The sequence below is a fragment of the Rhinolophus ferrumequinum genome, chromosome 20, assembly GCF_004115265.2.
Source record: "Rhinolophus ferrumequinum isolate MPI-CBG mRhiFer1 chromosome 20, mRhiFer1_v1.p, whole genome shotgun sequence".
Taxonomy (NCBI): domain Eukaryota; kingdom Metazoa; phylum Chordata; class Mammalia; order Chiroptera; family Rhinolophidae; genus Rhinolophus; species Rhinolophus ferrumequinum.
In genome coordinates, this window is record NC_046303.1 from 55,591,310 (window position 1) to 55,604,049 (window position 12,740).

Below are 12,740 nucleotides of genomic sequence, written 5' to 3' on the forward strand. Positions count from 1 at the left end.
CCTCTCAGAGCAGAACAACAGCCCTGCAGAAGATGCAGCACATTTTCCTCACTCTGGGTGTGGTAACGAACTTTGCACTGGAAGCCAGTGCAAGCTTATATTCTGGGTAATACAGCCAAGTAGTTCATGACAGTAAAACACAGCTGTACACGGTACTGTGTGTGAACCCTTCCCAAGCCTGAGGACTGAATTACTAACCACTGTCAGAGCTGACGAATGTGCACCCCTTTCATAAAAGAGTCGAAACAGACTACAGATGGAAAAGCACCAGTTAATCACACTGCTGCTAGGAATAACAAACAAATAAAACCTCAAGCATATGCCCTACTTGAAGTCATATTACTGTCATATTCAAAAGACAGTGGCTTTCACTGATATACATACACCTTGGATGATGCTTCCAGGTGACTTCCTGGCACCTGGCAAATGGATGGAGACTCCACAAGAATCTGAATAAATGAGAACTCTTGGATGTCCTGAAAAGTGATAATCACAACCTCCTTTATCTATACGTTTTGATAAGTGATCCAAAGGTATCATCATAAGCCTAGGGAGACCCCAAAATAAGTGATATAAAATGCATCAAACAATCCCATTGTCTTCCATTGCTATGTACCAAAAACAGCCCTTCCTAATTTAGAAATGCTGTTTATTTTCCCTAGATAAAAAGTCTTAGTGAAATACAATTTTTAATGTAAAGGAAACATATAAGGCAAAGGAAATCGAATGAGAAAAATGTAAAACCAAGTACAGGTCTTTTTTAAAAATTAATTTTCAAGGCCTAAAATCTATAAAACCCAGGAATGACTGGGCAAAGTACATTCATATAATCAAACATGTTTCCTTATTTTATTATAAAGACATTCAAGGCAGGGTAATTTTTTTGTATATCTGCCACATCACAATTGCCTGCATCTTCCAGTTCGTTCTCCTGAGCTAAACAGGGAGTCTGGAGATGGCCAATGCTGTGGCAGCTTCCTAGAAAATCAAGGCAACCCAAGCACTGAGTGCTGGTGGTTCCGTATCCTCCTCTGGTTTGTAAAGTTAGACAGTCACCTAATCTTTGTATCTTCCTCTCCATTTCATGAGCTGGCATCTGCACAGTACTGCAGAAAACAGCCCCCCACTTACTATCCATGGCGTGAAGATACTCCATGTGGATGGCCCCTGCGCCAGCGGTGGCAGCTGAGGGAAGAAGGTCTGCATAGGGGCTGCGCTGGCCGGCCAGCAGTGCCATCTGATGGTAATACTCTGCAGGGCTGACTCCAGCATGGGGTGCTAGAGGGGGAGACAAGAAAAATGAGCTTACTTGATGAAAGAGGATCACAAGGTCCATTTGTTCCACAGCCCACATTGGCTCATTCTAGCAAAAATTCTTTAACTCAAATTACGCTTTTACTTAAGTGTACCAGATACCTTTTATTTGAAAATGAAACTGAAGGAAAAGAATACAGAAAATGAAACACATTACAAAATATTTGAGGTTAGTTTTGAAAGGAACTGAAGTTTTGCCACCCCAAAATACGCCTTTGGGGATATCGACTTTTAATGGTAATTTATTACGAAACAAAAGATTCAGAAAGAACCCTCCCCTTGCCTGCCTAAAGGAATTCAGACAGAAAAACCTGCTTAAAGGATAGGAGCATCACCTTAGCGTCAGATTCTAAACTAAATGTGGCAGAGAGGGAGAAATCTAGCCAAGCCTGTTTGTTGGACTTCCCTCTATGTCCTATTGTTTCTGGGTGGCCCAGCAAGAGTTTGTTTACCACATGTTTGCTCTTTCTCATCTACCTGTAAACTGCCCACGTTCCCTTTGAAATCCCAGACCCCTGCTTCCCTCTCCTTTGTCCAGAATGGCATAGAAACCTCAAAGCCCAATGTATCCTCAGGCCTCATATTCTGATGGCACCCCGGCATGAACATCCGTAATAAATTTTGGACACTCTCCCCTGTTGATCTGTCTCATGTTAACTTATTTGCCCAGCTAGAAAAACTTAGAAGGTGTTAGGGGGAATTATTTTTTGGACCCCTCTTCCCCCCACAGTTTAAAGAAATCACCAAGAATTCAAAATGATTAAAATGTACATATGTACATAACTCATTCCCATGTTTGCCTCGCAAAATAAAATCGTTTCTTATATCAAATTGTGTTTACATTTCCTACAGTAGTCGACAACACAGACATGTGATCTCTTTCCAGACATATATATGTAAAACATTCCTGAGCCCTCCGACAGGCTCTCACTACCTGGAGGACTGGGCCGTACAGTAGAAAGGGCAGCACGGCCTTAATACACACAACTGGTCGATAAGCTGCAATTTTGTATTCCGTAATTTAAAATTTTTCATTACAAAATCAAAAAGAAACTATACCTGCCAATCTGGAGCAATTTACTGGCAAGATCAGCTCTATTAGAGTGGGATAATAACGGGCTTCCACCTGCCAATTTCTGTGCACTGCAGCGGTTCTGAGAGGTCTTCAGATTCCAAAGATGTGGATACAAATGCCAGTGTCACCTGCTCCATGACGTCAACTGTTATTGCTACATGATGTTGTTGGAGCAATGTACGCAATGGCACATCTAAAGCGCTAATTAGCACAACAGTCCATCGATTAGCATTCTCACAATAGCCTTCTGTTTTTATATTTGTGCCCAGACTTTTTATACATGATATAGAGACATTTATTAAAAGCTTAGATCACAAGGGAGAACTATTAGTGATTGGTCTTTATTTGACTGGATATTAATTGGATGCTTAAGAGGCAGGAAGAGGAAGGCAGAAAAACCAATCAAAAAATGTCTTATTCATACTCATCATGAAACACTGTGGGTAATAGAAGATAAGATGATGTAACTAGACGTGTCACTTTGCAGTGGCACTAAATCCCCGCGAGCCAGGCACAATTTCACTTCCATTGTTAGCTAACCTACTAGACCCCTCTCCTCCTCCATTCTCCTGGTGAGTCATTTGCATGAATTCCCAAGTACTCCATGGAGGAGACTCTCCATTTTTCCCATCTTCAAACCAAATCCCAAGCAGAACTAACTCACATTTGACTCTCATTTGACTCTCCAATAGTTTTATTTTAAAAGTGTGGCTCTTACAAGCTTCCAGTTATAAGATATATAAGTACTAGGGATGTAATGTACAACATAATAAATCTAGTTAACATTGTTAAATGGTATATCTGAAATTTGCTAAGAGAATAAATCCTAAAAGTTCTCATCACAAGGGAAAAAAATTCTTTTTTTCTTTTACCTTTTTATGTCATAGATGCTAACTAAACTTATTGTGGTAATTATTTCACAATATATGCCTTACAACTTAAACTTATACAGTGCTTATGTCAATTATATCTCAATAAAACCAAAAGAATGGGGAATGGGGACAGTGCCATGTCATCAAATACCGCTCAGTGAGAGGCAGTGCACTGTGTTTCCCTGTGCTCTGAAACAAGCACCAGCCAGTGATTTGAGACCTGCTGCAGAGAACTCATAACCCATCCTGTGCAATCAGTAAGGCTTCTGCAACTCTGAATTCGGGTTCCAGCAACTGTGGGAAAGTCTGTTTGCACGCATGTGCATGTGATGGGAAATGCCCTTACTGAATGAAAGGAATGGTTTAAAACTTGTCAATTGCATAATATACAACACTGATTAAAAAGAGTCATGAGAAAGTAATTGGAAGGATAACAGAATCAACCAAAATTAGATCCCTGAGAGCCTAACATAAGAATCAGGCATTACAGAATTTAAGTCAAAGTTCGTTTCTTTTCCCACCACGTCTCTCTTCCAGTTTTTGTCTGGCAAGATCAAGGCTAGAGGGCATAGGCAACAGCAGGTCCAAGCCATCACGCTCTCTAAGATCTATTCAGCCTGGTCCAAGGACCAGCACCGCTGACATCATTTGGGAGCTTTTCAGAGTGCCGAAGCTCAGGCTCCACCTGGACCCACCCCACACAGAATTGCATTTTATCACCATCCCAGGAGATCCATATGCACACTGGAGTTTGAGAAGCACTGCTCACATCTGTATAAATGCAGAACATAAAAGTGAACCCCGGACAGTGAGCAAAACACACCATTCTACACGCACATTGCATGATCGGCTCCAGGGCCCGTCTAAACACACATGGAGCTGCAGAACAGAGCAGTGGATGAGAGCAGGGACTTTACAGTCACTGAAACCTGGCTATGAGTTCCATTCCTGCCACTCAGCAGCCAATGGACCAGGCTGCCGGCTACCGGCGCCTCTGCACACTGCTATCTGCACTGGTAACAGACCCGCCCTCATGGAGGTGTCCTCACGTTGTAACGGAAGCAAGTGCTAAAGCATTCAGCACAGTGTTTGGCACATAGGAAACACTCAGTAAACACCCGAGCTATCCAATACCACACCCAGGTGAGGCAAGGGCAGGGGCTGCGGCATGGGATGTGGAAGCAGAATGCGCTGGTATGACACTTACCATCTGTGGGGCTCAGCCCCCGGGCCGCGGAGATCATGGACAGGGATGGGCTGCTGTGCAGGGACCGGATGTAGTCCATGTAAGGGTTGATGTAGGGGTGCGGAGGGCTGAAGGGGGAGTCGGAAGCTGCAGCAGGGTTCCGGTGTGGGGAGATCCGAATGAAGGGCAGGTCCGAGTACGTCGGGCTACTAGATAAGGCAGAAGGCCTAGGTGAAAAGAAAGCCAGATACAGAGGGATGCATGAAATAAGTATCTCCATAGGCAGAGGCTATCTGTGAAAGAAAACAAGAATTCAAGGTGTCTTGGGGGGAAAAAAATCAGGCATTTACATTTCCAGTACTATTATCTTAAAATCATGGTGATATAATGAAGGTAGAACACTACTATACAATTATTTGGGCTGAAACATTTGACCTTTGAGAAATTTCATGGCACTCGGAATATAGGAAAATAAAGGTTTGCCTTTGGCTTTCCTCATAATAAATTCTAAACAACAGGCATCTGAAATTCAAGTAATTGCTGAGATTATATTTTCCATTTGACCTGAACATTAATTTCACTATTGAAAATTTAACTCACCATCATGGTGTTGCATTCAAGACAGAGACAGAAACGAAAGACAGAGAGGAGGGAGAGAAAAAGAAAAAGAAAAGCAAATGTGCCGGGTCTGGAAGTCTGAGTATGGTGTATGCACATGGCAGTTACCCACAAATAAGAAAGCTAAGTGCAAAAGTGTATGAGAAATGTGCAGTCAGACATGCTATATACCCATACTCGAGCTTCATGGCTAAGGGTCTTGCAGGGGGAGTGAGACTTGTTTTAGAGATCTGGGTTTCGCTGTGTTGAAGGTAACTCCTCTCTGGAAGGCAGTATTGAGTGCCAGCTTCCTCTCACACTCCATTTTCACATGGCATCCTGATTAGCCACGTTCAGTGACCAGTCAGTAATTAAGTACTCCTGGGATTAGAAAGTTGGAAAACAACGTGTTTTTGATCACGCCCAAGCCTTGGTTATATAGAGAGCTAAGGTAGAATGTAGGCTTTTGCCCGATGGAAGTAAATTCTCACACATACCTTGCTGGCACCACACCCTGACACCATCATGGGGCTCCTTCCCCACAGCCACTCCTGAAGGCCCCGAAGACAAGCATTTCTAGAATGGCAGTCTGTGCAACGCCCCTCCCAGCCTCGTTCCTTCGCTAATAGAAAATGTTTTGTGTGGGTAATCCAGTGAACTGGCCATGACAGGCTAAACACTTGAAGTGCTCTCCATTTTCTCATTCACGGAGGGAATGGCCATAAAAAGGAGAAGCTGAGATAGAGACAGATCTACTGAGAATGGCAATTCTCTTTCACCACTGCTTTAAGAGCGAAATGAAAGGGACGGGAGACATTTCCTCAGCACGCCTCCCGAAGCAAGTGCGTTCTGGCTGCCAGGCTATGGCCCCGTCACCCGCCAGCACACAATCTTGGAAGAAGCCAGCTCTACCAAGGGCTCAGCACAGGCGCTGAAATAAATTAAACCAAAGATCAGATAATGAACATAAAAGAGAAAATTAAAGGCTTTACCCATATTCACTTCTCAGTAGAAAATAAAAGGGGTTGAAATATGGGGAGGGGAGTGGATTTTCTCACTAGCTCCTTATTTTTACATTTTAACTAAAAAAAATTAAAAAGAGGCTTTTTGTTATTCAGGTGCCACTTTTGGTGAAGTAAAACAAAATCCAGTTTTCTAAATTTACATGTGGGAAGAGTAAGAGCTCACCACCAGAAAATAGCTATTTCTTTTCAGAACAACTTGAGGCTTTCCATACCCACTCAGAAATGAGTAAAATTACTTATACTTAAATAGAAATCAGTATAACCTATTACTCTATCCTGTTTTAGCTCTTTACTACAAAACAAGTGAGCTCTGTGTTACTGGTTGAATTATAAGCCCCAATTAGAAACGCTCCACTTTAGAGCACCAGGATACTCCAGTTCACTAATTCATTTTCTACCAGAAAGGAAAATCAACCTTCCAACCTGGTTCAAAAAATAACTACAAAGTATAAACTTATTTGTAGATTTACCATGAGAGACCAGTGCAGCAGAAATGTGGAAAAGTAGACATTTCAAGAAAGCCTGAGCTGATACCTCCTGGACAAGCTTTTGTGATCCGCGACAAATGGGGTCCGAATAATATGAAGTTGGGATCAGTAAAGGCAATGGCTTTTCTTGTCTTTTCAGTTTAGACAAAAAGTGAAACGTGTTATTTTTCTGAAATTCCAGAATTGAGAAGGGTAGTAAGAATATTCTTAGAGGCCTAGATTCCATTTTGAGGCTCATACATGGGGGAAAAATCAGCATCTAGAACAACGTGAAAAAGACAGAGGTGGGGCTTAGGCAGTCACCAGTCCCAAAGGAGCAAGGAAGCCAGAGACAGTGGCACTTTCTCTTTTCAAAAGCCTGTGGCAGTCTGATGTCTGCACCCAGGTCTTTATTTTCATTTGACCTGCTCCCACAAGAACACTGAGGACAACTATTAAAAGCGCGGCCATGGCAAGGAACCAAGACCTGGTCACACCTTCCCTAGTGGGAACTCCAGTAAGAAACACCACCGAGAAGAGGGTTGATTCCTCCCCGACAAGAAGTCAGGAAACTTCACCCACTCTGGGAATGTCATCATCACACATGTCACTTCCAGAGCGATGATGCTGAGGACATACTGGGTTATCTAGCTGTCACCTAGGTAGGGGGACATGCCTTCCCACAGAGATGCAAGTAAGAAAGCAGTAGTAAATTAGTCACCTGCCCTAAAGAAAGGAACCATTAGTTCAAAGGCCAGCCATCCCCAGGACATGAATAGGAAAACATTTAATACAGGTTTTCCAGTGAGGGGTCACTGGGTATTCTGGAGACAGGTCAGTCAGTCCACCACAGCAGTGGGACCATGAAGCGCTGGGTTTCTGCAGGGAACCAGTGCGGTGGCAGCTCTGCGACCTCAGCTGCCATACCCACCCTCTCCTTGTCCTTATAGTCCAAACCTCACTGAGGTTGTGGCAAGTGAATAGAAGGAGACTCTCATGTATGGAGCCTGGTACCTAATAATGCTCTGTCTATATTTTTATATACATCATATACTACTATGCTAATATATTCCCCTCCTAATCAGTACACATGTACAATACAGACATATACACTGACATATACACACACACAAAAAAATACATATGTACACGCATGTTAGGGAAGGTACATACAGCACACATAAGTGTGATTTTCAAACACTGAAATACTGGAACCCTCTTTTCAAAGCAAATCTTATGCTTTGCTCCCCTACCTGATATTGGGTTTCCCAGGACCTCCCTTATTTAGTAAAATCATCAAACCACAGGAGGCAGTGGTAAACAGGAACTCAGTAATTAGATACAAGACATCTGAAGGAACTGGATTTGAATCCAAGCTTCACTGACTCTGTCACTAAGTGGAGTTCCCTTACACACAAAATGGAACAGTAATAGCTCCCTCCCAGGGTTGCCGTCACTGACCTTCACTGAGCACTCAATAAACAGTGGTGGCTGCTGATGTTCTTGGGGGTTGTCAGACGACACCACAACACTGTGTGTGTGTGTGTGTGTGTGTGTGTGTGTGTGTGTGTGTGTAACTCTAAACTCAGCAAACAGATGTCCACATAGCAAGACTTTTGGAGACGGTGTTCCAGTGTCCTTGCTGCTCAGTTCCTCACTGTAAGTTGATCACTGATTAATTTTGTTTCCACATCAGACTCTTGTGAGTTGGGCTAACATGACACTTCCCTAGTGCTAAAGCCTGACCAAAAACCTGAGTTTCTAAACGACCAAAGCTAAGCACCCAACCTTGAACTCCAATGGCTCCAGCATAACCTGACATAGATACAAATACTAGGCGTGCCCAAAAAAATGTATACATTTTAATAGATGTCATTTATGTATTACTTTTCAAAGTTGAATTGAATTACGGTAGCAATGTATGACGTTCACTCAAAACATGGCATTAATTAAAAGAAAACAACAACAACAAAAACACATGGCGTTAATCAAATCATTATTAGCATCATTCATTGTATTACAATTTTAATCAGCTTTTTCCTTTCTAAAAATGTGTATACATTTTTTTGGCACCCTCTGTATACATATAGTTTTTCAATAAAGCTTTTAACATTACCTAACAGAGCCATTTCCAAATCCCTGGTAGCTAGGTCACTTATCAGTTATTTTTTTGTCTACTGGAAAGCAAATTTGAGTGAGGAGGTCAAGTTTCTTAAATTTAATAACAGATAGGTGTTCACTACTGTGCACAAGAGCCATTCAAGATTATGACCAGAGGAGTGAATTCTACTGAACAAGGAGGAGGTGGGAGGTGTGGGGAACGCAGCGACAAAATTTTCCATATAAATGACATGTATTATTTCACACACTTGACCTGGTAAATATTTGCCAAGCTGGCTAAAAGTCTGCATTTGAGGATTACAGTAGCACCAGGAAAACATGAGAGGTGTCCCTTTCTTGGTTTCTATTTTTAGTAGGTACACACAGAAACATTTACTTGAAGCCTGCTGGTGGCCTCCCTTGACTTTCTCTGCCTGTAGCTTTCCCTTTTCTCTGTTCTGGAGCTGGATGAGGTTGCTGAAGGAGAGAGAGCACAAACCATGGAGAAAAAACAAAACAAGAAACAAGCATTCTGGGAAGAACACTGAAACTTAGAACAGCCCCAAGTACAGAGATTCCAGGCCTCTACGTTGTAGCCAGGGCACAGAACTGACTATGACACTTTAAACTATGTCACACAAACTGCAGTCTGGGGACCAGAGGTGCTGGGCTGTCAGGGCACAATGCCATGGAAGCACTGCTGTTCCACTGCCTCTGCGTCTTGGTTCAGGCACGCAGGGCACGGCACGCCCACTAAGGGACGACGACCCTTCTATTGTCTTTACCCATTTGTCTTCCAAGGCCATGAAGCCTTAACAGTGGCTGTCACTTGTTTCCATACTGCCCAATGGCTAAATGAAGTACAGTTTCAGACAAGAAAGAAGGTGGGAATTATTTTGATTTTCTCCCAAGAGACAATAAAGGAATGTACAATTCTGTCTTTGTTTGTGGAGATAATTTGACTTCAGATTAATTTTTTTAAAGGTCATGAAAATAGATTACAATGAAGAGTAGGGGATTCTTATTAGAGCATTTTAAACATTATCCTATGATCAACTTAAAAATAAAAACATACTGCAGAGAATAACTTCTTAGAATAAAATATGATTAAATAATCTAATTTGTTACTGCCTTTTCATCTATCTTATTCGGTTACTAAAATGCCAAGATTAAAATCACAGTATTTAATCACTTGCATAACCCAATATGAGAGCATTAAACAAGTTTGTATGCTGGATTATTACAATTTGCTTTCATGTTTCTTGGAACACTGGAAATGTACACATACCCTCGCATCTTTGCATGAGGGCTCCAACTACCAGAAGACCGAAATTTTGTTTTTTTACATAACAAATTATTTTTTTGTTTGATTTTGTTCTTTCTATAACAAGTAGACACTCTTCATACTCAAGCAGTGGTCGAACAGAGAACAAAGGGGAGTTATCCCTAATAATGTATTTTTAACTATTTAATTATTCAATAAGTACAGTTTTAATAATCTAAAATTTTTAATAAAAATTTTGCTTTCCATACAGTGAAGGAAACAAATAACTAAAATGTCCACAGCTAATACACTAGACACTGTCAGAAATTTGCACAATCTCAGACTTCATCTTTTCCTCTACTCAAGGTGAGCTTCCAGTAACCCCTGCTCCGGAATCAACAGTGACCCTGAAATGTACAGAGGACTGTGACAGTTACTTTCCCCTTGCCACCCTTCACCCCAGAACCACTGCATGCCCAGGAAGGCTGGTCTTTAGGATCTGAGTCAGGTGGTTCACTTTTCCTCTGGATTCTTCTAATGAGAGATATGGGCGGGAGCTGGCGGAGAAGGGAAGTCAGGGTATTAGTTCCAGTCACTTCCTCTTCTTAGCTAGTGTTCTGCTGGTGGCATTCCTCCTTCCATAGCTACCTGTCCAGAAGTGTGACTCCTGGTCCTGGACTTCAGCCTCACTTGCTCAGTTTTCCCTCAGTTTGTTTGCACCTTCGAGTTAGAAGTAGTAACCTCTTCCAACATTTGCTATTCTTGGGAGATTTCAGATCACTTTTTAGGCCTTTAACCTTGTTCACACCTCTGTAAATATCCACTCTATTAAACTGCCAGGACCCTAACTGATAAGATGGTTCGGTTTCAAATCACATTTTCCTCATCTTTGTAGCTAAATAATATTTCCCATGTATTTTTGATTGACTTAGGCCTTTTACAAATTTATTACACCATGTTGTATTTCAATTTTTAAAAAGTACATGTATAACTAAGATGAATATTTCAGTGATACAGTCATTGGACATACATTTTTATCGAAAATCCATTTGATAAGAATCCATTATGATTTCAGCACATAGGGGGATTGCAAGAAACATAACACATGAGGATCATTTGGTCTCTGCTCTCTAAGTTTAATGTCAAATGTAGTGAAAGGCATCCATGTAAAAGGAATGTATAAGAGTGAGTGTTATTCAAATAAGCACTTGTAGCTAAATGACCCCATCTCATAGCATGTGTCTTCTTGCTGCACCGACTGACCCTTGTATAAAGAAGTCCGCTGTGTGTCTCTAACACGTTAGAAACAAGGCAGAGAGAGACATCAGTGGAGAAGACATCAGTGGAGTATCCTTGATCCAAATGGCAGCTGACAAACCAGTTCTTAAATAATCTGTCATCAGTTTTGAATATTTTAGTTCCATAAGTGCAGAGTATACTTAAAATGATTTTTCGCAGCCTCTGTTGTTGTCCAAATGGAATCCAAATATTGCATACAAAGGTACCCTACTTTTTGCAAAGTGTAACAATTAAGAGAAATCATCTTTTTCTTCTTCTTCCCCAATTACTATAGAGTTTTTGATAAAAATAAAACCAGTAAAAGAAATGTGCTAGGTAATTTTTAAAATTAATTATTAGTATAATTAATATACACATCATTATGTATTTTAGTATATAATATGCATTATATATTGATATATTACATAACTAATATAATCATAAAGACTATTATTAGAAGAAATAATACAGAGGTTGCCAAAAAAATGTATATACATTTTAAGGAAGGAGAAAACTGTATTAAAATTGTAATACAATGAATGACGCTAGCATTCATTTGATTAATGCCATCTTTTGACTGAACGTCATCCTACACACTGCTACCTAACTCAATTCAATTTTGAAAAGTAATACATAGATCCCATCTCTTAAAATGTGTACATTTTTTGGCACCCCCAGAATGTTGTGTCTTCCTTTACAAAGTCCACAGAGAGACCACCATGATGAGAAAACAACTGTGGTTCCTGGGGGAGGAATTCAGTCCGGTTGCTGATCTTTCCCTAACCTATGCCGTGTACTTGGATGGATGGACAGCTACCTTCAGTGGTCGGCCTCTGGGACAATTTTGAGGGGATCCCGTTTTCCAGAGAGCCTCCCAACTGGTCTGTGGTAGCAAAGCAGACAGACACTGTCCTTGTCTCCCTTCCTTCTCTGAGACAGTAGGCTGTTCCCTGTTTCCTGTGTGCCTCTTTCTCCTGCTGGCGGGCCCACCCAGCCAGGCCCAGGGGACCAGGTGCTTTCCTGTCTCACGCTCTTCCTCCACGTCTCCCTGTGGCCAGGAGTGTGCATTTAATCAGCTGTCCTACACATCAGAGCCGCAAGATCTCAGACCTAGATGTGGTGTTGGGCAAACTCGATCTTTAAGTCTGCTTTGCTTCAAGGATAGTTGGACCTATAAGGAAAAGCAGCAGTGCTGTACTATTTAATTTTTGACAAGAAAGTAAACCTAGAGCCTTCGGCCTCATCCATGCCACACAGTAAGTTCTCAGTAACTGCTGGTCCCTTCGACCAACTCACTCCTTCCTACTGCTACTATTACTAAAGCTCTGGGCTGGTTAAGGCCAAAGTCACCTTGCTGTTGCCAACTCCTTGTGCATGCACTTCCTCAGGACCCCACACGGCTGAGTTCGGCTATTTGACACCTTTGGTGTCATCTAGGAGCACTCTGCCCGACCACTGCTAATAAAGTAAACGCACTAGTAACTTTACTTGACCTTAGTAAGATGACTGGGATTTTTTTTCTAAAACTAAATCCAAGGGCATAGTTATTCCGTAGTTTGAGT

At 41.6% G+C, this 12,740-nt stretch overlaps 1 protein-coding gene across 2 annotated transcripts in view; it reads right to left on the bottom strand.

Moving 5' to 3' along the window:
- GLI3 (GLI family zinc finger 3) overlaps positions 1–12,740 on the bottom strand; it is a 274,513-nt gene that overhangs the window by 84,658 nt on the left and 177,115 nt on the right. For both annotated transcript variants that reach the window (XM_033088582.1, XM_033088584.1), the window contains 2 exons: positions 4,469–4,674; positions 1,132–1,278 (listed from right to left, as the gene is read on the bottom strand). In XM_033088582.1, coding sequence (XP_032944473.1) covers positions 1,132–1,278; positions 4,469–4,674 — 353 coding nt within the window. The remainder of the gene's footprint in view (positions 1–1,131; positions 1,279–4,468; positions 4,675–12,740) is intronic.